The 27,752-nt window shown below is 33.4% G+C and overlaps 3 protein-coding genes across 3 annotated transcripts; 1 reads left to right on the top strand and 2 right to left on the bottom strand.

The window, feature by feature from the left end:
- Positions 1–4,936: 4,936 nt before the first annotated feature.
- On the bottom strand, positions 4,937–5,789 carry LOC120211745 (casparian strip membrane protein 1-like). Its single transcript, XM_039210226.1, has 3 exons — positions 5,524–5,789; positions 5,283–5,406; positions 4,937–5,208 (listed from the first exon to the last, which is right to left on the bottom strand). Exons 1-3 carry the CDS (start codon positions 5,787–5,789, stop codon positions 4,993–4,995), a joined length of 606 nt encoding a protein of 201 aa, XP_039066157.1. The 3' UTR covers positions 4,937–4,992.
- A 4,277-nt stretch (positions 5,790–10,066) lies between these two features.
- Positions 10,067–13,184, top strand: LOC120211746 (vacuolar protein sorting-associated protein 55 homolog). Its single transcript, XM_039210227.1, has 5 exons — positions 10,067–10,196; positions 10,621–10,672; positions 12,307–12,346; positions 12,440–12,524; positions 12,811–13,184. The coding sequence occupies exons 2-5, from the start codon at positions 10,640–10,642 to the stop codon at positions 12,995–12,997; spliced, it is 345 nt and encodes a 114-aa protein (XP_039066158.1). The 5' UTR covers positions 10,067–10,196; positions 10,621–10,639; the 3' UTR covers positions 12,998–13,184.
- Positions 13,185–24,195: 11,011 nt separating this feature from the next.
- Positions 24,196–26,606, bottom strand: LOC120211761 (NAC domain-containing protein 90-like). The gene is made up of 3 exons (XM_039210240.1): positions 26,317–26,606; positions 25,934–26,223; positions 24,196–24,498 (listed from the first exon to the last, which is right to left on the bottom strand). Exons 1-3 carry the CDS (start codon positions 26,480–26,482, stop codon positions 24,196–24,198), a joined length of 759 nt encoding a protein of 252 aa, XP_039066171.1. The 5' UTR covers positions 26,483–26,606.
- Positions 26,607–27,752: the final 1,146 nt, after the last annotated feature.

The raw sequence follows: 27,752 nt of genomic DNA, 5'->3' as shown, positions 1-27,752 counted from the left end.
GTCAGGAATCAGAACAGATTTCAGATCAGATGTCAGAAAAGAATTCAAATCGAAAATCAGATAAAATATTAATATGAGTAGGGAACACACCAGAGTTTACAGATATTATTCAGAGTACTGGATAATCTTATTGGGCAGAGAAACAAGGATCTTTAGTATACCGATAGAATGTCAGAATTTAGAATAACTATTGGAAGAGTTCAATAACTGACAGAATCATCAATTATTCAGAATGAGACTTGAGCTGATAAGGAAGAAATGAAGGTTTAGGACATTTACAGTCTGTGTCGATCTATCAGATTATTGAAATAACTCAAGCTGAATAACTCCCATAACTAATGCATGTTGACCGGTTCATTCTTCGTCCTTCAGGTATTCACTCTTTCATACCAACAATTATCGTCCATAAATCATCTTTTAAGTCATCACTGAATGGGTCTTCCACTTTATTTCATTTCCACGCTTCAACGATATCAGAAAATGCTGACGTACTTGATTTTTGGTTCATGACCCATAGTAATGGTACACTATGTAAACTCATCAGAGTTTCCAGACTTATCCAAATCACTTACTTAATCCTCAGTCATTGAGGTTACTTAGTTTGCAGTCAAGTCCATTCTAGTTACTTCAGGGTTTTCCAGAGTAATTCAGACATTTCTAAATTTCGGATACATATTGTACTCCCGTTCAGTTCCATTTGGTATTCGTGGTTGATTTGTCTAACGAATATTAATTTATTAGTACCGAATGCGATCTAGAGTTGAGTTGAGCTAAGTACTTCCAAAATTATCATCGAGCCAAACTTGAGAAGACGAACACGTATTCAACTGATATATATTCCGTTCAGGTACTGACATATCATTAGGGTTGGTCGGCTCACTTAAGTATTGTTACATAACTTTTAAGGGTAGTGTAACACACATGTTTATTTGGATTCCTTAATTAATCCAATACATTTACTTAGTCTAGGCTATAAGGGAATTTTGGTCATTTTGTTACTCAATGTTATTCCAGTTATTTCAAAGCTTGAGGATGTCCAATCATTATTGGGCTTGGTGATATTCTTGGGTCATTTTCATTTTAGGGGTATTTTGGTCATTTTACAAATCCAATGTATTTCAATCCTTTCCTTCCATCTGATCTTATTATTTAATTCCAACGTATCATCTTTTCTAGTCCCTTTGAACAATTCTGACAAAAGAGCACATTCGATAATTTATTCTTAACTCGAAGATTTTCAGGTCAATTGCCTTCTCGGAAATTACAAATTGTTATCAGGAATTTTTCTGTACAAAGATAGGATCTTAACAATTAAATCCTTAATTTATCGGGTTAGGTACGAAATCTTAAGGTACATTCTCATTCAGGGTCAACTTAGACTATTTATACCTCTCAAGGCATTTTCGTAATTTCATAACTAGATAATTTCAGTATTAAACTCATAACAAGGATAATATAATTTAAAGATCCTAGAGTTAATTGCTCTCTCGGATAATATCTGAACTTGAAATGATTCATTATCAAACTTCTAGTATCTTGCACAAACCCTATTGGGGTTAAAAATCGGTTATCCATATTTTCTAAACAAAACTAACATTTCTTATGCACATCTGTAGTTTTATTCGATCAATATATCTTTTCAGAGTTATTAATCAACTTCCAGGGACAATTCTTGTCATTTTCCAACATAAGGGTATTTTCATAATTTTACCAAATCGGAGTATTCTCATAATTTCTCATCCAAGTACCCTTAACATTTAACCTTTGATGATATAAATTATAAATTACAAAAGCAGACTGATTCATTTATCACATAATCACAAAACTTAGTTTAATTCTAACTGTCCTCCAATTTCTTATATTAATCATCTGAACCATATTCTGTTAGCGTATTCGGATCGAGTGTATAAATTAATTAACTACACAAATGAGACCAAACATTATTTTATTCATGCATTTACCAATATCATCATGTTCCATAAAGCATAAAGAGGTAGTAAAGTATTACCTCATTTTTCGTGCCATACTGATAGACCATATAAATCCCATTCGAACGCCCTCGATCTTGAAATCAACTTCCAATAATTCCTTTGATGCATATCAACTGAAATTTCATTAAAAAATGAAGCTTAACTGCGAAACACAGATCGAATCGGGTGATTAATCAGTCAAAACCAGTTTACCGGGTTCGAATTTGGAGAAACGGACATCGGATTCAGATTCAGGATGTCGAAAAACATAAAATATGAATTTTTGAAAATTTTGACTTTTTGGTCAAAGTCAACGGGTTTTACTGACAATTTCGAGGCTTTCAGGTTCGAATTTTGAAAAACGGACTTCGGAATCAGACTCAGGACGTCGAAAAACATATAATATGACTTTTTGGTCAAAGTCAACGGTCAACGGGTCAGGTCAACAGGCTGGGTCAACGGGTCGGGTCAAAACTGGGTCAAATTGCCCCAACAGTTTCCGAAGCTCCCCCTCTCGTAGGGACGGTGCGTGGGGGCGCGTAAACAGTGCTACGGTGTCCAAAAAATTCCCGAAAATTTTCTAAAAATTATTTTATGGCATTTTGAGACACTTACCAAGCTCGGTTCACAATTTTGAACGGTAGAGAGCTCAATTCTGAAACGTCGGAAACTTTGGCTTCCTCACCCTCCACGAGCAGGCGACGACGGAGACACGGAGCACACCGGTGGACTCGAAACGATGCAAGGAACACGATGGTGCGGGAGGTGTCGAAAACGGGTGGTTGGATCGACGTGAATCAACGAAAAACCAATGGAAATTGAGTTAAAACCGATGATACTTCTGGTTGAAATTTACGACAAACGAAGTCGATTCACGATGAGAGGTTTGAGGGTTTTTGTTCTTCAGTCAACAATGAACACGATAGTGGTTTATGACCGTCGAACGGTGGTCAGATGGTGCATAGATCGGAGCTCAAAGAAGGGTTGAGAGGAAGAGAAAATGGAGGAAATTTTGCAGAAACATATGGGGAAAAGGGGTTTATAATTCATCATATAAAAAATAGGTAAACTATGAGTTTAGTCACTGAATTTCCTGCACTTCTTAAAATGGTATGCTCACTTTACGATTTCACACTTTAATCCTTAATTTCTCCCAAAATACCAATTAAAATCAATACTTCAAAATTCCTAAAATTTAGCCAGTGGCTTGGGGTGTTACAATATGAATAGTTGAGTAATCATTTTGTAACTTTTAATAGTCAGGAGACTCAAAAAAGCAATATCTTATAGTCAAAGGATTATTTCATAACTTTTAACATTCGGATACTCAACAAATCAACACCCTATAATCAGAGACCATTTGTCAACTCTACCCTTTATTTTATTGACAGAAAAATAACATCAATTCTGCTTTTGCGGTATTTTGGTAGGTTTTGTTTTTTTCCACACTTATAAGTATTAGTTTGTATTTAACTAAGGCTTAATGTAAAAATAAGTACTCAAAATTTTTAGTTGAAAATAGGTGCTTAACGTATCCAACGTTACATTTTTAGATGCATGGATTGTAATGTCATACTACTATTGAAAAAAAAACATATTTTTTTTAAATACATACGCTCCCCTTCCCCGACCATCCCCTTCGTCCCTAATCACCCCCAAGCCATCCTCCCAGTTAACTCCCCCTCAAACTCCCTCTCATCCCATCCCTTAGTTATCCCATCCCTCCCAATATCTGGGATTATTAGGATTAAATCCCAACTAAATCCTCTACCTATTAAATTTAGGGTTAAGGATTTATTATTTAAGAGTTTGGGGTTTGGGTAAAAGACAAGAAATATGACCAATCAATGGGTGAGCGAAGACAAGTAGGTGACTTTTGACGACGAAGATGGTGGATGAAGATAGCCGACGATGGATGCAAATGCGTTTGAAATTAAGGATTTTAAAGTTTTATGATTTTTTTGTAATTCTAAAGAAATTTGGGGGTTTTTAAAAAAAATAAAGTTAAATTTTTTATTTTAAAAATATTTTTTAAAAATTTTATAAGTCTAAAATTTGTCAGATAATGACATTTTTTAACGACAATTATAACCCAAAATCCTAAAAATATAACATCAGAAACATTACGCACCTAAAAAATAGGGATGTGCAAATCCGGGTACCTGGGTTTTCGGGTACCCGAAGTGTCAGGTACTCGTATCTTCGGGTAATTGATTTCTCAGCCCGTGTCCCGACCAAAAAGTTGTCAGGTACCCGGATTTTACGAGTACCCGTATTTTAGGTACCAGGATACCTGATTTGTTTTCAAATTTATAATAATATATTATTAATAATTAAATATATAATAATATTATATATATATATATATATAAATCCCTAATCGGGTACTCGGGTAACCGGATACCTAGAAAAATTCAATTTTGTGACTCAGGCCCTACCCGGGAAAAGTCGGGTCGGGTACGGCGGGTACCTGAACCTACCGGGTAATTTTTTTTAGAAAATTAGCCTGTCTTTTATGTTCGAGTCGGGTCAACCAGGTCGGATATTTTTGCATATCCCTACCTAAAAGTGTAACGGAGATAACATTAGACACCTACTTTTAAAAAAACATTATACACTTAAAGTTAACCTTAGATATAGGTCGAAGATTTTTTTACATTAACCCTTTATGTTAATTGCATTACAAAAATAATATTAAATTTGTCAAAAAAAAAAAAAAGAAAAGAAAAGGAATACTACGTTAATTAAAGTAATAAGTGGATTTGTTGAACATCAAACACGTTAAGCATTAAAGGATGTGTTCAATTTCCTCGTCAACGTACAACAGATGTACAAAGTTCATCTGAACTGTTCTCAGACAAGAAATATCAATAATTTTAACAAATCTAAACTCACTGTTTTAAAACGAAGAAAAAGAAAGACATAGGAAAGTAAGACACATACAATCAATCATAATACCAAGTTGTAATGAATGTCTATCGATCTCTTGTGCTTGTTTTCTTCAACAATCTGTTCCCTTTTTTCAGTGCTTTTTGAGGGCAAAACCAGACAGTAGAATCAACAAGATGAAAACCACAACAGTAACGAAGGATGCCACCACAGCTCCGCTCACTTTCTGGCAAAAATCACCGAATTGTTGGCAGATGGCTAGCCAGTTCGTGTTTGGGTTCCCATTGTGAGCCAAGTAGACTATGGCAGTCGCCGCCGCACCGGCTGCAGTCGTCAAAGTTAATGCCACCTACATTCCACGATATATTGTTTTTCATAGATTCATATGGAAATAGATTTCCTAGCATGCATGGGAATGCTTACAGTGTCCAAAATGAATAGGAGAAGTCTGGGCGGAACTGAATGAGGGCGGACGATGGTGACTATGGAGAAAGGGAGGGAAAGGACGAGATATCCGCCGACTAGTGCCATTGCAATCACAAAAAACCTGCAGATAAATCCAATATATGCATATAATCTCATTATAATCCATACTTTCTTCAGCTATGTATAGCTATGACCAATTGATCATACATAATACATACGTTAATTTTAAGCAACGTACATAAATGTGGGGAGGTCATCATAACTGGCTTCGAACTGAAAGAATTGAGTGAAGAAAGGAAGAGTTTCATCACTGGTTCCCATGGTGGCAGCGGCAGCTAAAGCTGCAATAATGGCTCCTAGTCTGAGAAGGAAGTCGGCAATACCTAATCCTTTCTTGAATCCGCTCTTTTCCTCCCTCGCGGTGGCAATGAGCGGCGCTTTGCCTTTCTCAACAGCGCTTGATTCAGGTACATTAATGGCTGAGTGATCCTCGCTCTTCATCATGTTCTGTTGTTTGGGATGGAAAAGAGAGGGGAAATTTGAGAGCTTAGCTTAATTAGATGTATGAGAGGAAGAGGAGAAGTTGAAGCTTTGTTTGTGATGGAAAAATGGGTGAATGGATGAGGTTTTTAAAGAGGGTTGAAGACAATACTCTTTTATTTTTTATTTTTGTTATCAATGGAGTAGGGAATTCTTTCCCCATTTATTGTTGGAAATATTTAAAGCATGGGCAGATGTAAAAATATTTTTCAAGGCCGATATATATATATATATGTCAATAATATAAATTTTTCGCATGAGACAAACATAAATAAAATTTCAGGTTGGTCACCATTAGTAAAATAAACAACTAACCTAAAGAAATTCGGATTTCAGGGTGGTCGTGTGTCCACCCTAACATACAAATAGATCCACCACTGTTTGGACTTGAACTCATATAAAATGATACAATATAAATATTCTTGATCATTCTATCAATTAATAGATTTTAGTTTTAAGTTATTTTTGTTAAACCAAGTTATCTCAGTGGTTAAAAGAATGATTGTTATTCATGTAAGTCCCAAGTTCGAGCACCAGAGATTGCAATGTATTTGAGCGTTTATTGTCAAATAGTTGAGTCTTTTGAACAGATATTACCCCTTATAAGCACCCTAAATTAATAATAATAAAAAAAAGGTGTTCTTTGATATTTCATGTGAGTATAATAGAAATGGAGTAGTAACTTATAATTAAGGTCAAACGAGACTTTGACAAAATACCAACTCAAACATCGTATCTATTCTCTTAAGCAGTCAACTAAACCCACCTGACCTCCCTAATCCAACATTCCCAAAATGAGTTCAATAATGCTAGTGGATATGTCTGAATCCTTTTCATGTGATAATCGTCAAAGGATTCTATAACAGCTTGTTTTAAACTGATTAACATACCTACATATACAAAGGACACTTTAATTTGTTTCAAACAACAATAATAATTAACTACAATAAAAGACTCACACTAGACAGTATCAATTAACATAAAAGGACTGCACTATGATCCTTAATAAGATGATCAATCAAAATGATAACAAATTCCATGATTCACTAAATTATCTAGTTCATTGTGCCACACAAAAATCAAATTGATAAAATATACAAGTATTGAGAATCAAATTTGTATATATTAATTTTGTTGATTGTCACATCAGCTCATATGTTAAATATCAATGAAAAGTGATTTGATTTATATAATTTAAATAGTTAAGTGATGTGATTGACAAAATGAAAGATCGGTGATCAAATTAGAATCATTCAAAGTGTCACATTGTGCAACATAAAGTAATAGTAAAGAAAGAAATTCTAGAGGAATATACTTATCAAATGTATCCCGTGCCATCAATGAAATCTGTTCTGCATCAGCTTCTATAACACTGGACAAGCATGCAGTACGTACATGAATTTTGATTTTGAGGGTACCTAAAACAAAAGGACTTTTCATCATAAAGGGTATCATCTTTAGTTAATTAACCCAAACAATATTTAAGAAAATTTTCTGAGTTTATTAATTACCATATTTTAACTTTGAGTTAGCTTAGTTACACGGATGCATAATTTGCACTAACATGAATAAAAATTAACCCAAACAATATTTAAGTTTTAATAATGTATCAATTAATTTATACGATATAAATTTAATATTTGTAATATGAAATTAAAAATTAATATTTATTTTGTTTTTAATTCAACGAACTTACTAGAATTTATTTTAATTAAAATTTATAATAAAATAAAATTTTAGTTACAATTAAAGGGTCAAATGATATATTTTCTATAAAATTAATATGACACAACACCTCTTTAATAATAGATAATGGTGTTCTGCCTATTTGTAACAAAATTTAAAATTTAATACCTATTATGTAACTTTTGAAAGTTTTGTGTCTAAAGAGATCATTTAAAATAATTTTATATCCATTTATAACTTTTATCTTGTAAAATTAGTAGGCGATATTTAGGTGTGTTCAGATTAATATGTTACCGTTAACTGTAAAACCGTTACATTTTATAAGTTATTTAATCGAATCGTTAAGATCTAACGGTTACGGCTAGCTGAACCGCTAAAAATATCGGTTAACGATTACAGTTACAGTTATGAATTTTGATAAATGGTTAATCATCGATTAACCGTTAATAAATTATAATTAATTAATTCTATTTTAAAAAAATAGAATTAGAAATAAAATTAAAATGGTTCCTCCCTATTTTTTTAGTTATTATGTTTATCTTATATAGGAGCACATTAAATCAAACATAGATGGAAAAATACTTGATTTTAAATTGTAAAATATAAAAATGCACATGAGATTTTTAACTACAAAAAACTCATTATACCTTGTAATATATATATTTTTATAAAATAAAATACATCTACAAATAAATACTATCATCGTAAAGTTTATGAAATTCTGAAACTTTCATGTTGTGTTATGTCGGGAAAAAAATTATAATAGGTTAACCACAAGTTAACATGTAACCGAACTGTTAATAACGATTAACTGTTAGCGGCTAACTGTTTTTTAATAGTTAAGTTATAATTAACAAAATTTAATAACCAACTATAAACACCCATAATGATATTAACATCCATTCTAGAATTTTCTTTATTTCAAGCAAACAAAAGTTTGAACCTAATTACAATGGAAAATGGAATTAACATACAAAATTTTAAACTAATTTGAAAATTTCAAACCCTAAAAAAGGATAAATATTATATAAAATGCTTACAAATTTTCATTGGTTTTTATTTCTATCCGCATTCATTTCTTACAACTTCATAAGGACAAATAAGATCAAATTTAGATATGGACCTATGTAGCAACTTCAGTAGTTAAAGACAGTGTTATCACTCTAGAGGTTCTAGGTTCAAGCAGTTGCGTTTGCAGGGTATATGTATGTTGTTAATGGCTACGATAGGATATAAACATATACTACCTTATAATCGTCCTAGACTATTAAAAAAAATTATGTTTCTAAAAATATTTATTGCTTTTATAATATTTTTAACAGACATACATAAATTTGAGGAAAATAACACTAAATTAGAGCTTATATTTACCGATAAACAATAAACAAATATCCCATTTCAAAAATTTAAGAGTCAACTTGAAAATCAAATCCCTTTTAACTATCACGTCATTCAATAAAACGAGAATTAAAAACTTAATGATCAAATTATAACCATCGATAAAAATAAGTGATCGGAATGTGGCTTTTACAAATTTGATGACAAAAAAGATAAAAATAAAACAAAAGAGACGTGTGTGATAATTTACCCTAATTTAATGGTAATACATCCCATGTCACTTAATTATTAGTTTGATTATGAATGCGTCACTTTTTTCTCTATAAATTATAATTTAATCACTCAATTAAAATATTATTAAAAATGTCACTTTGCCCTTAAAATTAAAAAATGTTTAATGTGGTATGGTATAATAATAATTTTAGTCCATAAAACTTATTTATTCATTAATTTAAAATAATTAAATAAATTTAATCATTCATAATTAAAAATTTCACCAATTTCATATTTTTTTTTAATATTTGCAAACCAAATGAGTTAATCGGATTAAGACAACAGTTGAGTATTGCATTCTATCATAATCAACTACTTACTATTAAATTGTTATCATAAATTGAATTATTTCAATTAGGGTCAAAATGCTATAATGTATAAATCGAAAACTACCATTATATCACATTATATTATTTCGTTTTATTAAAAAAAGGAAATATACAAAATTATTATGAAGGTTACAACTATAAACTAAATTGATAATAATTACACTTTTCTATAACCATTAATACAAAAAACTCATCACTTAAGCTCACACAATGATCATATAAGAGAAAGGTTAAAAAATCTAACAAAAAAACTCGAACAAAAGATAGAATGAACATATATGATTGCATCAGCAAACGAATCACATAAGGAGATCAAACTATTTAAAAATCACCAACAAACCCTAAATCAGAGTTGAGAAACGTAAAAAAATCTATCCAAGAATGCAAATTACGTTTCCAAATCCAATCTGAAGTCTGAAGCATGAAAGATTTACATGATAACAAAAAACTTATCTTGATAATTTATGATAATGTCAAATCTAATTACAAAAAAATTAATCAAAAAATAATAATAAAATAATAGAAAATATATAAAAAAACAAAAAAAAGTGTCATAAATATAAATTATTAAGATTAATGTCGCCGTCTATTAAGGGAAATTGAACCCTTCTTTTTCTATATTTTTCTCCGGAGTAGTTTGTTCGCGTGATTTTATTCTACACTATCTCAATTTTGGTGAGCAAAATTTCGATCCACTGCGACTCCAACTTCACCTACTGCAAGAAAATGGCGATGACTATTGAAGGTAACAATAATCTCTCTTTTCTACAATATTTCGTCTTTTTCTTTTTCTCTTTGATTTGCCCTTCCCATTCTTCCCAACTGACTGTGAAATTTAACGTTAAAAATTGGTACTTCTCTCAAACATTTTCAAGGATGAATACTTTCAGTTTGACTATAATCCTGCAATTAAATAGGGATTTGGAATGAGGTTAGATTGTAGAGCCAATAACTTTCATTAATGAGGGTTCTGGATTTTTCATCATTTGTTTGACATTATTTTAGGACTAATTTCATTTTCTTTTGCTTTCGGGTGCATTTGCTGTTTTGGGTTGTTGGATGAATCTGGTTAACTGCAGTGTAAGTTGGAGTAACTTTTTGTAATTCTCAATTTTGGTAAAGTTATATGCAAAGTGGAGTTTACTTGTACTTTATTTTTGAATATGCAGGCTTGCTGGGCTTGCTTTTATGTTTTCATCGAGTATTCTGTTGCAAATTCTGGTATGTTTTTCTAATCTGATTCAGCTGTAAGCCCATGGCTGGCATTGAAACTGTATTCTTGTATTATCATCTCAATAATATATTTATGTGTATTTTACAGTTTGGTATTTATAATGAACTGGCATCTATAATCTTTTCTTGTTTTACATTTTTCCTTGTGATAGACGCAGTTCTAGTGTTCAAATATGGTGTGAGTAATATGCTTCTATGCTTTTGTTGGTCACGGTCTTCAAGTCTAAGTAGATATGATTCACGGAATTTAAATCAAGGTTCTCTGTATCATACTAGAATATATATTGTTTTTTTTGTACTTACCAATATCTATCTGTTTCCATATATCAATTTGGGGTTTTCAGTTTTTTAAAGTATTTTCTATATATATTTATATTCTTATTGCTAGTTTTTTTTAATAAAAATATATATTATACACGCATGCTATTAATAAGCAAATATAAATTTAAAATTATTAATTAGCTTCAATAAAATAAATCAGATTATATTTTATTTTTTAAATGTAATTATAAAAAAGGATGATTAGGATAAAAAATTAAAAATTGGTTTATAATATCAAAATCTTATATCAACTGATATGGACCAATGCACCGGTATACGTTGATATTGGCCGAAATGGGCTGAAACACGTCATAGTTTTATCCAAAATGCAATTTACTAGTGGCTGCTAGCTTAGGGATGAAACAATATATAACGGCTCTAAGGTGTTGACAACCGTGATTCAAGCCCTCGTCAAGTGATTGTATTCTATCATTCGTATTGATCGAAGATGATTTTCACCCTTATCCTGCTTGTGTGCTAGTGTCTTGATAGCTTGAGAATAGGGAATATAAATTCTCATTCATTCCAGGAAACACCCTATGCTAGTACTTGGCAATGTCTTGATCCTGAAAGGATCTTGGGTTTTCTTTAGGGAAAAAATCCAGGAATGTGAATTCTCATTCATTGCAGGAGACTTCTTATGCTAGTACTTAGAACTGCAATTGGAAGCTTATTTAATCATTGAAGCAATGTTTGGCATTATGCTAGAAAGCATGCTGTATTTATACTTTTTACTTTATTTTGAATGGAATTTGAGTGCATCTCTATGCTGTGTTTGTTTAGTGTGATAATAGAAAGTTTTAACATGCTAAAAGCCAAAATTTCTTCAAGATCAGCTTATTTATATTTTACGCCTTTGTCATTCAAAATATATATATATATATATATATATTTTAGGTCTTTATTCTCATTGGACTTGATGTCCTAGGTGCCATTGAAGTGCTTAGTTCATTATTTAAATGCCATTTCTATTTTCCTCTTATTGGGTGTTATAAGGGTTAATTTGCATTCTGGTAAGGTTCTAGCAGTTGAGCCCTAGGCTGGAAAAAAGGAAAACAAACATTGTTGTGGAAGCTGTTTAGTTGGGGGAGGCAGGCTTTTCTTCCTACTGTTTGAAGGATTTGTTGTATTCATTTTCATCATCCATTGACTGATGCAACTGTTTTATTAACTTGACCTACTTTTGGTTTCTTCTTAGGCTTGTTTCTTGATTTGCACTAGCAAATTCCCTCATTTTTTTGAAAACATTAACTCCCAATAAATCATGGACTAATATTATTGTAATTTTTCCTAATTCTTAGGCTTGTGCATTATATAACAACTGGTGGCCAATGCTTTCAGGTAAGACAGGCTATGATGAGTTGGTCATGCTACTTTACTTATACATTGAATGCATTAAAATAATTGATAATGTGAATCTACTGTTGTTCACAGCTCTCATGTATGTCCTGGTGCCAATGCCTTGTTTATTCTTTGGTGGTGGCTCAACTCAGTTTCTAACCAGCCGAGATGGTGGAGGGTGAGTACTTATCGATCTAAGCTTTTAAAACTCACTTTTATATTATTCAAGTCACTGGTTGCATTGAGAATGTGTTGTCTGGATTTTTGATAAAATATTTCCTGAATTTTTATTACTCTGTTTTCCTGTTCACCTTTCCGCTTGATCTTTCCTTCAGAAGTTTGCAGGAAGTTCAATGTGTTTTTTCTTGTGTGTATGAGAAAGAGAGAGAGATCCCAATGTTTATCACATTTAATTTGTTTGTTGTATCAATATTTTAATTGTTTTTTGTTGATTTATCTTGCAGATGGATAGATGCTGCTAAATTTCTTACAGGAGCATCGGCTGTGGGAAGCTTTGCAATTCCTATTATTCTTAGGCATGCTCAGATGATTTCTACTGGTGCAATGTTCATTGAATTTACATCTTTCATCATATTTATCTGCACCGTCTTGTGTTTCCACCGTGCTAGCCTCGAAGACGACTGGTATTAGAATACTGGCCGGAAGTCTTCGTGTAACATACATATATTACTGATTAGTTCTGCGAATGTATGGCCCACATTAGGGAGGGAAAAGAAACGGAAAATTTTCAGAATGTAAATCTCCATATTGAATGTATATCACCGACGAACGGAAGAAATATTGTTTTACCTTCGTTTGACATTGCTTCAAATGTTATTTTCATTATGTACGCATGGATTACTTGGATGACGTGTCTTCTTTCCCCATTTACTTGTTCTGCATGTTAGATGAAACAAATAGTTATAAGACTTGAGAATTTGTTAGTAGTTGTTAACTGGGTAGTTAGCATATTGTTAGATATTGGGCTATATAAGCCTTATACTTGTAACGGGCCAGTATGGCTTTTGATTCACTTTTGATTAGTAAATATCAGTTTCTATTCTCCTTATCTCTTTGCAATTCTGATCCCTAGTTTATTAAAGTTAGCCGCTGTTCTTCCCCTCCACTATACGTTGGCCACCATGCCACCTTTCTCACACTGTAAAGCTGTTGGATGTGGATATTCAGGACCCTTAAGAACAGCTATTTTCTGAACGCAAGTTTATCATCTGTGGTTATTTCTCTTAAAATTTTGGTTTTTGCTACACCTCATTTGGATCTCCTCCACAAAACTAATCCTCGTTGTCATTTTTTCGTCCCTCGAATCATTAGAAAGAAGAGATCTATATCCTCTAATTAGCCATGATCTTTTGACAAGACTTCTGGTAGGTTCATATGATTTGACAAGACTTCTGGTAAGCTCATAACTATTTTTTATGTTAACATACGAATAATTATCATGACCCTAAATCTCAAATCAACACAAAGGATCGTTATAAAACCCTTCATCCAAGATTGAGAGAAGAATTTCACTCATTACTCTCTTCTTACCTAGAGATAGAGAACATAACTTATCCTCTTCAATCGACCATCGGCCGTAAATTTACTGGTTGTGGCTCTTTGTTAAATCAAAACAGGTGAATTGTCTATAATCGCCTTAACCTAAATGTTACCATCAACAATTGATGCGAAGAGCATGAAACACCTCTTAAAAGAAAGGAATCAGTCGAGATTAACCCAAAAGGCAAAATAACCAATATCACCCCATCCTCTTCCTAAAATTTCCCTCAATGAAATTGGTTTTTCTTGGCTAGCAGTTGCAGATCGAGTTACAAAACTTGCATGCACAGCCACAATCTTCTTGGACAGTCTAACTGTAATTTCAGAGGCACCTCTATGGAATCCACCTCGTATATCTTTCGTAAATTTGGGGTTGCACAATTGACTTGTAGGAAACTTGTGAAATTGGAGAGATTGGATGAATCTCTCACCATGAATATTAGAGATTGGATTAGTGTCAATATTCTTCAACTAGCTTGCTTTCCGGGGTGCATGAGGACTGAGATTTACTTTTCGGTTATATCGTATGGTGTCTATGGACAAGGAGAAATAGATTTATTTTTGACCCTGACTTCTTGGATACAGATATCGTGATGCTATGCGGTCGACGTTTACAGCTGGAGGCTAGTCATACGTTGTCCTTACAAGGCAAGAGGTTCCTTAGGAGGAAGGTGGTTGATTGCTCGAGTGTCAACCTCCACCAGTTGGATGGAGCAACTTGGACTCAGATGGTGTATGGAAACTGTCATAACCCAAAAATTTAACTAAAATTAATTATTTGTTTTTCTGGACTAAACTGCAAATTTTTAGAAACCTCTGTGCTAAAGTCAAAAATTTTAGAAATTCAAGGACCAACCCTATAATTTACCCATCCTTGTCTATCAGCTAAAATTAAAAAAAAAAAGGAGAGTAGGGGGCTGGCCTAGCTCAAACCCATGATCTAAGGTATACCCGGCCATGCCCCTCCCAACCGGCCTAGACCCTATATATGTTTAAAATAATAATAATATATATATATATTATTCGTTTTATATTTGAGTTTTTATTTACCCCAAACCAGAAAAACCCCTTCCTCCCCGTGATTCAACCTCATTTCCTCCTAAATTTGGGAACCTTTAGGCACCGCTCCCCGTCACCAAATTTTTCATCGTTACCGTGCTCTGTCACTGGAAATCGAATCGACATCCTCTAACGACGTAAACGTGACCCTCAATTCCACTGTTTCGACCACCGATCGTTGATAGCAGAAGGAGAAATCATCAATCTGTCGCGTCAATTTTCGACAAAATTCGACTATCGTGCTCAATCGTTCGCCTCACCGCCCCTAAATATCGATTCCTCGTTGTTATACGTTCAAAACCCGACAGAAGCCACCGTCGTCGTTTTTATCATCGTGAGTAAGGTATTATCGTAATTTCGGTTGTTTATTACGGTTTTAGGTTGATTTAAGACTTGATATGGGTTTTTTAGTTGTTTGATGTACTCGGGAACAATCGGTCGTCCACCCCCGACCCTTCCGTCGTCTTACGCGCCGCCGGGTACGCGTGGGCCTTGTCCCCACCTGGTTTTTTCTAGAAACCGGTCTAGTCAGTTTGGACCGGCCTGAACTGGCCTAACCCGACCCAAACTGTTGACCTGACCCTACCCGACCCGAACTGTTTGACTAGACCTGTTGACTTTGATCTGACCCGTTGACTTTAACCCGAAAAGTTAAATTTTTTGAAAAGTTATACTTTATGTTAATCGACGTCTTGATTCCGAATCTGAAGTCCGTTTTTCTAAATTCAAACCCGAAAGCCTCTGAAATGACATGTAAACCCGAAAAATACATTTATTTAAGTGTTTTAATTCCGTTAATTGAACCGAATGGTCAAAGACTAATTATTGTTATCGCATATTAAAGGTACTCGGGGATCTCATGACCGTTTCATTGCTCGACCTGATTTCTCCCGATCCGCTCGTTCTCGAGAGTCCGTGAATACTCGTATAGTTATGTAATCCTGTTAGATATTCTGTTTAGAATATTATTTCGTATATGACCTTGTTCTGATATGAGTTAGGTTCTCTTTTAGTCAAAGAGCCTAGTGAAGTCGGTGCTAGATAGATATTTCGAATTGACCCATTTTGCTAGGTGTGTTCCTTATGAGCAATATAAATGTTTTAAATATCTGTTTAAAATCTCATGTGCACAAGAATGTTTTCTCTGATTTGAAATATAATGTTTGATCTGATTTGACTACTATATAAGTTACTTGTTTTGAAACCTCATTCCTGATTTACTAAAATGTAAAGCTTGATTGCCTGAATTATGATTTATGGTTACTATTTTATTGAAGTGATGATCTGTCTGAACTCTGATTTACTGCTGCTACTGGTTACTATCTGAAAAATGTTTTATTCGGGGCACTTTGGGATTTGGTATGAAGACTTTGGTAGGTTCAGTCGTTGTTGGTAATTCCTTGTATAGGTTCAGCACCGACTTGTAATTCTTTATGGACCTAAGGCGACCCTTGGGTAGACTCTATGGCCCCGAGATTTTTCTTGGGTAAGTCTACGTGGCCCCGATAATTGTCTTGGATAGGCTCTTAAGCTCTAAGGTACCCCCTTTGGTTGTGCAGTTCTGGGGAACTGCATATGGCGTTTGGTTGGAGGACGATTCGAAATTTTTAAATTAAAAACTCCTATGATATTTTAATAACTGTGATCTGTACTGATTTTAAAAAGCACAACTGTATGTTTTATTTCTGCACTGTTGGGACACACTGAGTCTATCGCTCACTTTTCAAACTGATTTACCCTCTTTCAGATATTCTCGGATAGGCACTCTATATTAGGCACTTGGAGGATTGGCACATTTAGTACAAATCTTTTTGTTGTAATGTTTGTATCTTTCAAACTGTTTTTAATTATGGCGACATGTACCTTATTTTTGAAGTACTTATCTTTTTATGATGGTTACTGACTTCGCTACTGATATTTGATTTACTGTACCTCAGATTTATTACATGTTTTATTTTATCTAGTCGTTTTTAGTTTTATAATTACGAGTTGAGTTTTTATCGTTAATTATTATACTTTTATAAATGCCATTTGTAATATGATATTAAATTATCGAATAACATTTTTGGAAAATGTCTTTAAAAATATTTCGTGTAATCCTCTAGACTTAGTCGAAACGCATAGGCTAGGTCTAGGGGTTACATTTAATTGGTATCATAGCTTTTGGTTTTTAAACCGCGGACTATGAATTGGTCCAAACTGAAAATACGGATTTGAAATATTTTACAAAACAATTCACTAAGGCCATGTCACAGAGTTTTTATGAGTTTAATTGTGTTCCGGAACTACAACTGCCAATCTAACCCTAGGCTTTATCTTCTGTAGTAAACTCGAGATCCACCAAGATGAGTGTTAGACGTGGTCGTCGAACTAGCCGTGGGCAAGGTCGAGTGATTAGATTTGCAGACCCGGTAGATGAGATACGTATAGATCCCCCGCCTCCGATAAATGATCCTGATCCTGTGACCCTGATGGATCTGCCTCATGCCTCTGGTATTGGCTTGACTACCCCGATTAGAGGAGCGACCGTTACTGAGCCCTAGTCTACTAGAGTTTTATTAGATGAGAATCTTGGTAGACAATTTCTTCAGTTAATTCAGGGAGCAGTAAGAGCTACAAACGTTATACCCGAGGTCTGCATCTCTCAGACCCTTATTACAAATGGTGTTAGGACATTTAGTGGCCTTACTAGTGGAGCACCGACTGAGGCTAAGGATTGGCTCAGTGATACAGAGTGACACATGGATCAACTAGGTTTAGATCCGCATCGACGTTATTTAGGAGCAATTTCTATGTTGGATGACAATGCCCACACCTGGTGGGAATCTGTGGTCAGCAGTGTTCCAGTCGATCGCTTGACTTGAGATTTCTTCAGATAGCGCTTTAGGAGTCGTTTTCTAGGAGAGCGCTATCTAGCTCAGAGATAATATAAGTTTCAGGACTTGGTTCAGGGAGATATGACTGTTTCTGAGTACGAGATCGAGTTCTTGAAATTATTAAAGTATAGATTCAATCTGGTGCCTACCGAGAGAGATAGGTGCCGAAAGTTTGCTCAGAGACTCTGATATGAGTTGCGTTATCAGGTAGTTACTCATCAAGAAGAGGTATTCGATGTTGTAGTAGGGAGAGCGAAAGATGTTGAAGAGGTTGAGACTTCTGCACCTGATAGTGATAGGATAGATCGAGATCGATCTAGGAGGCATTCTGGCCAGTCTGTACCTTCCGCACGCTCTGATAAAAGAACTCGTATTGTTTCTCATCAGATGAGTCATTCTGGTTCGAGGCATGTGTCTTCCCCACCTACAGTAGGTAGTCGAGGTGATTCTGCATATTCCCTTCCGAAATCGAGTTGTGAGTTCTATGGAAATCGACACGGGGTAGAGTGTCGTAAGAATATGGGTATCTATTTTCGTTGTGGATCCAGTAAGCACTTCCTGAGGAATTGTCCATATCCAACTCCTGTTGATCAGACACCCGCTCATACTCATATGCGTTCTCAGGCCTCTGTTCAGACTCCAGCTATGAGTCATAGTCAAGGAAATACTTTCGGATCTATTTCTAGAGTCGACAGTAGAGCCCTATTGCAGAGTAGAGTACCAACTGCTTCTAAGGCTCGACAATCTGCTATTGTTTACGCTACCCGACATTACGATGATTGAGTTGAGCCCGGGATTTCAACAGACTTTTGATTAAGGCATTGAGACCATGTTTTCGATCCGAGTCTAGCGAGATTCTCTGATATCGTCAAAAGAGTAATTATCACTTGTCCTATAAAAGAGCATTCAGACACCTAGTTTCGCTTTCTGTTTGACTCTGGTGAATTTTGAGGGCGAAATTCTTTTAAGGGGAGGAGAATTGTCATAACCCAAAAATTTAACTAAAATTAATTATTTGTTTTCCTGGACTAAACTACAATTTTTTAGAAACCTCTCTGCTAAAGTCAAAAATTTTAGAAATTTAGGGACCAATCCCATAATTTACCCATTCTTGTATATCAACTAAAATAAATAAATAAAAGAGTAGGGGTTGGCTTGGCTCAACCCATGACCAAGGGTATAGCTGGCCATGCTCCTACCAACCGGCCTAGACCTTATATATGTTTAAAATAATAATAATATATATATATTATTCGTTTTATATTCGAGTTTTTATTTACCCCAAACCAGAAAAACCCCTCCCTCCCCGTGATTCAACCTTATTTCCCCTAAATTTGGGAACCTTTAGCCACCACTCCTCGTCACCCAATTAGTCATTTTTACCGTGCTCCGTCACCGAAAATTAAACCAACATCCTCCAAAGACATAAACTCGACCCTCAATTCCACTATTTCGACCACCGATCGTTAATAGCTGAGAGAGAAATCATCAACTCGTTGTGTCAGTTTTTGACAAAATTCGACCACCGTGCTCAATCGTTCGCCTCGTCGCCCCTAAATATCGATTCCTTGTCGCCGTGCATTCAAAACCAGAACGAAGCCACCGTCTATCGTCGCCATTTTTTCTCATCGTCGACGTTGGTAAGCTAGTATCGTTATTCCAGTTGTTTATTATGATTTTAGGTTGATTTAAGACTTGATATGGGTTGTTTTAGTTGTTTGATGTACTCAGGAGCAATCGACCGTCCACCCCCGACCCTGCCGCCGTCTCACGCGCAGCCACGTGCGCGTTGTCCCCACTCTGGTTTCTTCTAAAAACCGGTCAAACCGGTCTATACTGGCCCAACCCGACCTGAACGTTAATCTGACCCGACCTGAACTGTTTGACTCGACCAGTTGACTTTGACCCGACCCGATCCATTGACTTTGACCAGAGTTGACTTTGACCCGAAAAGTTAAATTTTTTGAAAAGTTATATTTTATATTTTTTGACGTCCTGATATTGAATCCGAAGTCTATTTTGTCAAATTCAAACCCGAAAGCCTCCGAATTGACCCGTAAACCCAAAAAATACATTTATTTAAGTGTTTTAATTCAGTTAATTGAACCGAATGGTCAAGGACTAATTATTGTTATCGCATGTTAAAGGTACTCAGGGATCTCCTGACCGTTTCACTGCTCGACCTGATTTCTCTCGATCCGCTCGTTCTCGAGAGTCCGTGAATACTCGTATAGTTATGTAACCCTGTTAGATATTCTGTTTAGAATATTATTCCGTATATGACTTTGTTCTGATATGAGTTAGGTTCTCATTTAGTCAAAGACCCTAGTGAAGCCGGTGCTAGATAGATCTTTCGAATTGACCCATTTTGCTAGGTGTGTTCCTTATGTGCAATATAAATGTTTTAAATATCTGTTTAAAATCTCATGTGCACAAGAATGTTTTCTCTGATTTGAAATATAATGTTTGATCTGATTTGACTACTGTATAAGTTACTTGTTTTGAAACCTCATTCCTAATTTACTAAAATATAAAGCATGATTGCCTGAATTATGATTTATGGTTACTGTTTTATTGAACTGATGATCTGTCTGAACTATGATTTACTGCTACTACTGGTTACTATCTGAAAAATGTTTTATTCGGGGCACTGTGGGATTTGGTATGAAGACTTTGGTAGGTTCAGTCGTTGTTGGTAATTCCTTGTATAGGTTCAGCACCGACTGGTAATTCCTTATGGACCTAAGGCGACCCTTGGGTAGACTCTATGGCCCCGAGATTTTTCTTGGGTAAGTCTAGGTGGCCCCGATAATTGTCTTGGGTAGGCTCTCAAGCCCCAAGGTACTCCCTTAGGTTGTGCAGTTCTGGGGAACTGCATATGGCGTTCGGTTGGAGGACGATTCGAAGTTTTTAAATTAAAAACTCCTATGCTATTTTAATAACTGTGATCTGTACTGATTTTAAAAAGAACAACTGTATGTTTTATTTCTGCACTGTTGGGACACACTGAGCCTATCGCTCACTTTTCAAATTGATTTACCCCCTTTTAGATATTCTCGGATAGGCACTCCATATCAGATACTTAGAGGATTGACACATTTAGTACAAATTTATTTGTTGTAATATTTCTATCTTTCGAACTGCTTTTAATTATGGTGACATGTGCCTTATTTTTGAAGTACTTATCTTTTTATGATGGTTATTGCTTTTACTACTGATATTTGATTTACTTTGCCCCAGATTTATTATATGTTTTATTTTACCGGGTCGTTTTTAGTTTTATAATTACGAGATGAGTTTTTATCGTTAATTATTATACTTTTATAAATGCCATTTGTAATATGATATTAAATTATCGAATAACGTTTTTGAAAAATGTCTTTAAAAATATTTTGTGTAATCCTTTAGACTTAGTCGAAACGCATAGCTGAGTCTAAGGGGTTACAGAAACCTGCTTCGTGCGACATGTGGGGGCGTTTTGAGGGACGCCACTGGCAGCTGGTTTTCGGGATTTATGATGATCATTGGGTGCTTTTCGATATTGAATGCAGAATTCTGGGGAGTGTATGTTGGGCTTGAAATTGCATGAGAGTCAGATTTGCAAACTATCGCCATAGAAACGGATACTAAGGATGTGTTGAAATTACATGTGCAGGATTCATAGTGATTAGCAGCTGATGTTTTTTTTTTTTTTGGCTTTAGCCTAGACTTTTTCAACCTTGTGTAATGAAAAAAAATTATGATAATAAGTTTGTATATATTTATTAGATCATTATATAAAAAATAAAACTTATATATATATATATATATATATATTGGTATAAAGAAGAAGTAGATGATTTACAAACTTAAAATGTCTTCTCCACTAAAATCAATTTGTTGTAGGGGATTAAGCTTCTAGCGTAGTTAGCTCTTCTAACTTTACCTTTGATTCTGCGCCAAGTTTTCGAAGTGATCGGTTCTTGTATTTTCTTCGCAGAGAATATGTCGAATCTCACTGATCCAATCTTAAATGATTTTCTCACAGTTTTTACTAACACACCACCATTATGAACCTTCATTTATTGCATCAAGTTTACAAAGTGATCGGTACTCTTATTGTCTTCACAAACAATATATCGAATTTTATTCCTCTAACATTCTTCAACGAATTTCTCAGTCTTTTTACCAACACATTAATTTTATTGATCTGTTCACTTACACCTTTAATTCTTGAAAAATATATTAAATCTCCTTATTCTAACCTTCTTTAATGAATTTATCACCGTTTTTATCGGCACACTAATTGGGTGATCACCAACGATCGTACCGTTTAAGACTTCCACACCTATGGTTCGCACCAAAACCAAGACAAACACGTCTCACTGTATACAACGTTTTCACTGTTGACTTTATATATATATATATATATATATATATTTATGATGTAAATATTATGAAATCTAGCAGAAATGGGGTTAAATTTCTTGCTTTTTTATCAACAATTAGTTAGTATAGTAAGATAATATATTATATCCTCTAAATAAAGTCAAAAGTTTAAATATTAACGTTTGATAATAGAGTAAATTGAGTTGGAATGATCGTCTTTACCTTTGTCATACCCATATGAATTAGTCGATTAATAGATTAGATAACAAAAATTATATATAAAAAAAAACTTCTTGCCCATTTTTTAAGGTAGCTTAAAAGTGACGAGCGAATTTAAGGGTGAAAATGGGGGCATTTGTCCAAAATGAGTCTAGTCTTTCTAATGCTTCTAAAGGCTACATATTAAATGGGAGAGGAGGGGCATGGAATGTTCCGACACATGTGAAGGAGACTTGACTCTGTCCAACCAATCAACAAATTAACTTCAATGATCCCCTCTACCAGTGGTGGAGTTAAGGGATGGACCTGGGTAGCTTTAGGTTAGATTTTTTTATCAATCTAACCTAATATAATAAAAAAATATTTTTATTTAAAATTCGATTCAATTTAGGATTAGGTTAAATTTATTTAACTTACCTTTTGAAATAAAATCCGATCCGATACATATATGTTTACATAATTCTTAATTTTATTTGATCAAATAGAGATTTAATTGGAAAAAATAATATAGAGAGGGATGTTATTACGTCTATCTTTTAATATATAATACATAATTATATTATTTTTTAAGTTAGGTCAAATAAGATATTTTTTACCCTAAACTCGATCCGAACTCATAATCTAAAAAGATGACTAGACTCGACCCAAACTTAGTTTTTTTGTAAAAAAATAATTCAATAGGATGAGTCAAGCCATAACCTATTGAATTCGAATCTCATGCCCATCACTAGGTGAATCTACCTAATTTACATCCAAATATATTTTTAATTTTTTTATAAAGAACACTAAAAATAAAATTAATTTAAATTACTTCAAAAATAATTGAAAACTTTTTTTAAAAAAAAACTAACATCCATAATTTATCTTTGTTCTTTTAAAAATACATCTCCTTATATATATTTAAGATTATAATACTCTGTCCCTACTCTCTTCTCCTAATATGACCCACCAAGATAAATTTCCAAGAAAGAAAGAAGTAGGTGTAAAGAGTTCAGAACCTAATTTCAAACGATCGAACTTAATAATATTCTTTTAGCCTTGGGTCCTGTAATTAAATACCAGTTTAGTAATAGAGAGTTACTGGATTATTAACATTATCTCAAATCTTAATTAAATTATTTCAATATAGTTTAAGATAGTGACATACTCTGAAATATTTTTTAGGATATACACATATACATTAACAATATAAATTTTTCTATGAGACGAACATAAATAAAATTTTAAGATGACCATCACCAATAAAATAACTAAAAAAATAAATTCGGATTTCATGGATGAAAACTTACTCACTCTAAACCACGCACTTGCATCCCAAAATTTGGAGGTTTGATAATTGATTTAAGTTCGATGAAGCATCAACTTCTAAGTTTGAGCTCGTCTCAAGATATAATCAAGTTTGATTAAATTCATTTTCCAATTTTTGTATTACAGTTCGAACTTGCTTTTTCAATTAAACTTATTCATATTTAGTAATATATAAAAAGTATAAAGGTAAATCAATATAAAAATATTTATTAAAATTGAAAAGTTATATTAGACTTGTGAGCCGTTCAAACAAGATATGATGGTACTCGAATTTGACTAGACCAATAACTTGAATAACTAGAGCTCAAACTTGAATAGACTGCACCTTCCTAAGTTCATATTTAACAGGAAATTGAGACAAATGATCAATCCAATAAACACCAAAATGAAAATGATAAAAGAAGCATTACTCTCCAAATTAATTTGGGTTATGAACAAAAATAGGAAAAAATAAAACTTTTACTTCATTGAGTCCCAGGAGCCATCAAGATTCCAGAAGAATTCATCACAGTTAAGTACCACTGCTGATGAGTTGTTGTTTCCCCCAGTTTGTGATGGTTTCCCACGATCTTCTGAAGATGAGCTCTCGGTTCTCACTGCCGCCATTTGAGGGCTCTGATAATGTGAAGCTGCTTCACCTTTATGAGCTACTGCCGCAGATGGCTCAGATATCTTCACTCCTCCTGCCGGCGGCCGCCTGTCGAATGACCGCAAGCATTTCGATTTCTTGTATACCCGGCACAAGCTGAATTCATGCCTTAACTGTATAAGAAAAAAAAATGTCAGGAATTCGTAAGCAGAAAAGAAAACAAAGCGATATCAACATAAACAAGGGCGGAGGTAGGACGAAAATATGGGAGAGGTAGAGTTGTTTATATTTGAAATTAATAAAGTTCTAAAAAGGTAATTAAACCACACAAAAATAGAGGACTGAAGTTTAATTTCACTAATTTTAAAATTTTCATATCCTAAAAAGTTAGAGGTAAGACTTAATTTTATTTAACTTTAAAAATTGATAATGTCTAAAAAATAATTAAACCAGAAAATTTTAAGGGGTCAGGACATAATTTTAATGGTTTCAAAACTTTTAAGGGCTTAAAATATAATTAAGCCATAAGAGTTAGAGTGAGCTATGTCCCACTTCTGCCTCCACGTGGTTCCACCACTTAATATAAAAAAGATATATATGTACATACAGAAGATATAAGATTTCATATGGTTCAACATTGTTTATTGCACGAATAGTGACGGATCTATTAAAACATTAGGGTAGATAAGTGTCATCTTGAAATTTGAATTTTTTTATAATTATCGCATAATTTTTTTTCTGGTAATTAAAACATTAAACATTAGTGATTGTGTTCACCACAACTTTTTTAATATTTATCACATACAAAAATTTTATGTGGTTAATATATATATGGCACACTCTAAAAAAATATTTATGGCTTTGCCATTATACACAAATGAAAAGGATACTAATAGACTATAAACATAAAGGTCACAACGAAAATAAATTCGTAATATCCATATCACTCTCCTAATATAGTGAGGCTACTAAATAATTACTTCCACAAAATAATTTTATCTCATAATTCTAAAGGTTTAGATCTATTTTCTAATTTTAGACTCAGAAACTAGATCAACAATAATCTTTATTACATAATAATTCTTAACTAATAAACTTAATTATTAGTAATCTTCAACTATTAAAATTATAAAACAAAATAATTTATTTTTAATTAAAATTGAATAAATAACTAAAACAAATGAAGATTGCAATCTTGTCATTTTTATATAGTTTCTGCATATAGTTGAAAGGCGTAATGCTAAAAATAGTTCTCAACATTTATCAAAACTATTATTTTAGCTCATATTCTTTTCTTCGGAGCATTTTGGCTCCCAATGTTTTACTTTGAGGTAAAAAGCTCCATCTATAAATGAAAACCATTAGTTAACACATTATTAACGGTCTAAAATAGGATCAGATTTTAACCTAAAATAAAATGTTGAGGGTTAAAATGCCGTAGAAAAAAAAAAGAATAAGGAAAAAGTGATTTTCTATCAAATGTTAAAAAAAAAATTATCCTAAAATGAAACATTATGGATTAAAATACTCCAATAAAATAGCATATATAACAAAACGACTATTTTATTAAATATCGGGGCTAATTTTGGCATTATGGAAACTGCTTACAGATGGAGTGGAAGCATTAGACGAAGCTGCTTTTTCAATAGCTTTGTATTCATTCATTTTCCACTCGGTTTTTCTGCCGTTGGGAGCTCTTCCATTGTAGAAGATCATTGTTCTTTTTACACCGATAGGGCGATTGTCCGACGAATAAACACAACCGGGAGAGCCAGTTGCTTTCCAGTACCCAGTTGTTGTTAGTCGATTTGGCCTTCCTCCCCGAGCCTCAATCTCTTGCCTTGGAATGAAGAAGAACCATTGCTCAGGGTCCTTATGGCATAGGTAAACTGAAAACTCTGCAAAATTATGGATTTAATTAAACACAATTGCAGAAAATGACAGTAACACTTTTTTTATGTTGAAATATTAATCTTTTGCAGAACTCATACGCGGAAGATCCCAAGGATTGAACTCATAAATGTCGACAATGGGTATAACCCGATCCATGAGACGGTTCAAATCCTTCCTCTCCATTTCTAGTTTGTGATGAAGATAAAATGAAACCAACTCTTCTTCAGTCGGGTAGAACCGAAAACCAGGCGGCATATCTCCCATTCTAAATGCTTAAGATTCTCAAATCAAATATATAATATGTAGAGGTTGAAGAAACGATTTGTTCAAAAGCAAAGGTGGTAAGGCTTTAGCAAATTAATTATGAGAAGAGAGTGTTGATGATTGATCATGGAAGTTGTTGGGCAATTAAAAGAGAACATTAATGGTGAGAGAAACGAGTGGAACGTGAAATATGGGATAAGAAGGGGTTTTGCTTTGAAATTTCCACACGCTTTCGTCTACAACATACAAGTTTAGTCATACTACCGATTTGTATCAAGTCGAAATGGTATAATAAAGGTAATATAATCTTAACATAAAAATTCAAAGGGCGCAGCGAAAAATAAAATCAAAATTTTATTTTCAGGCCCGCTTCTGAGATTTTACTAGCCTGAGGAGAATATAGAAATTAGGTCTCTAATAACAATTATCAAAAAAATTAAATCATAAAAACATGTAAAATTCAATAAATTTTCTTGCCGCTTCTGAGATTTTACTAGCCTAAGAAGAACACAGAAATTAGGTCTCTAATAACAATTATCGAAAAAATTAAATCATAAAAACAAGTAAAATTAAATAAATTTGCTTGTAAATTGTTTTTTATTACGTTTAATAAATTATCTAATAAATAAATAAATCAAATTTTAAATAGAAAACATTAAGAATTTTTATTAAACACACAACTGCTCACACAAAACAAACATGATCATATTTTAAGAGGGTATATATTAGATTTTAACATTCCCCATTCAAAAGAATAATTAAGTGAAAAGTGAAAAAATAATTTAAAAGATGTCACATCAATATCATCATTAATTTTTTTAAAAGTGGGTAATAAAAAAAACAAAATATAACATTAACTATGATTTTGAAAAAAAAAATATTTAGATTACCAAACTAAAAATAAAATAATGGGTAGGTGACTAGGTAGATAATTTATACTTTTTTAATTATATGTGAATTTATAACTTTGGGTCCTAGGCAAGAGGGGCTTTGGCAGAGCCCTCTTCTTCAGGCTAGGGATGGGCATGCTTTACCTTGAATACATGTTTCATTTTCCAAAAAAACCTAGTAATTATCAACAATTTTTTTCGTTTCTATTCAAACTTAAATGCAATATTAATGTAGGCATAAAGTTTGAGAGAAAAGATATGATAAATTGTCCTACGAACAATTTTGAATGCATCGATAAAATAGTTATAATTACTTGAAAGATAACTACTTGAAAGATAATGTTTCTATTATCTTTTGTTTGAGGTCTTCATGTCCCTTG

This window comes from Hibiscus syriacus, unplaced genomic scaffold (assembly GCF_006381635.1).
Source record: "Hibiscus syriacus cultivar Baekdansim isolate YM2019G1 unplaced genomic scaffold, ASM638163v2 tig00109983_pilon, whole genome shotgun sequence".
Classification (NCBI taxonomy): domain Eukaryota; kingdom Viridiplantae; phylum Streptophyta; class Magnoliopsida; order Malvales; family Malvaceae; genus Hibiscus; species Hibiscus syriacus.
Note: the sequence above shows the minus strand (reverse complement) of the source record. Positions and strands in the feature narration are given on the sequence as shown.

What these genes read in the sequence shown, in the direction of transcription:
- LOC120211746 (XM_039210227.1), top strand. Translation starts at nt 10,640, where the DNA reads ATGTTTTCATCGAGTATTCTGTTGCAAATTCTG. An exon ending in CTGGTGGCCAATGCTTTCAG is followed by an intron (nt 12,347 to 12,439) that starts GTAAGACAGGCT and finishes TGTTGTTCACAG; the next exon opens with CTCTCATGTATGTCCTGGTG. An exon ending in ACCAGCCGAGATGGTGGAGG is followed by an intron (nt 12,525 to 12,810) that starts GTGAGTACTTAT and finishes TTTATCTTGCAG; the next exon opens with ATGGATAGATGCTGCTAAAT.
- LOC120211745 (XM_039210226.1), bottom strand. Translation starts at nt 5,789, where the DNA reads ATGATGAAGAGCGAGGATCACTCAGCCATTAATGTACCTGAATCAAGC. An exon ending in GATGACCTCCCCACATTTAT is followed by an intron (nt 5,407 to 5,523) that starts GTACGTTGCTTA and finishes ATTTATCTGCAG; the next exon opens with GTTTTTTGTGATTGCAATGG. An exon ending in TCCTATTCATTTTGGACACT is followed by an intron (nt 5,209 to 5,282) that starts GTAAGCATTCCC and finishes CGTGGAATGTAG; the next exon opens with GTGGCATTAACTTTGACGAC.
- LOC120211761 (XM_039210240.1), bottom strand. Translation starts at nt 26,482, where the DNA reads ATGGGAGATATGCCGCCTGGTTTTCGGTTCTACCCGACTGAAGAAGAG. An exon ending in CAATCCTTGGGATCTTCCGC is followed by an intron (nt 26,224 to 26,316) that starts GTATGAGTTCTG and finishes ATAATTTTGCAG; the next exon opens with AGTTTTCAGTTTACCTATGC. An exon ending in CTAATGCTTCCACTCCATCT is followed by an intron (nt 24,499 to 25,933) that starts GTAAGCAGTTTC and finishes TTTCTTATACAG; the next exon opens with TTAAGGCATGAATTCAGCTT.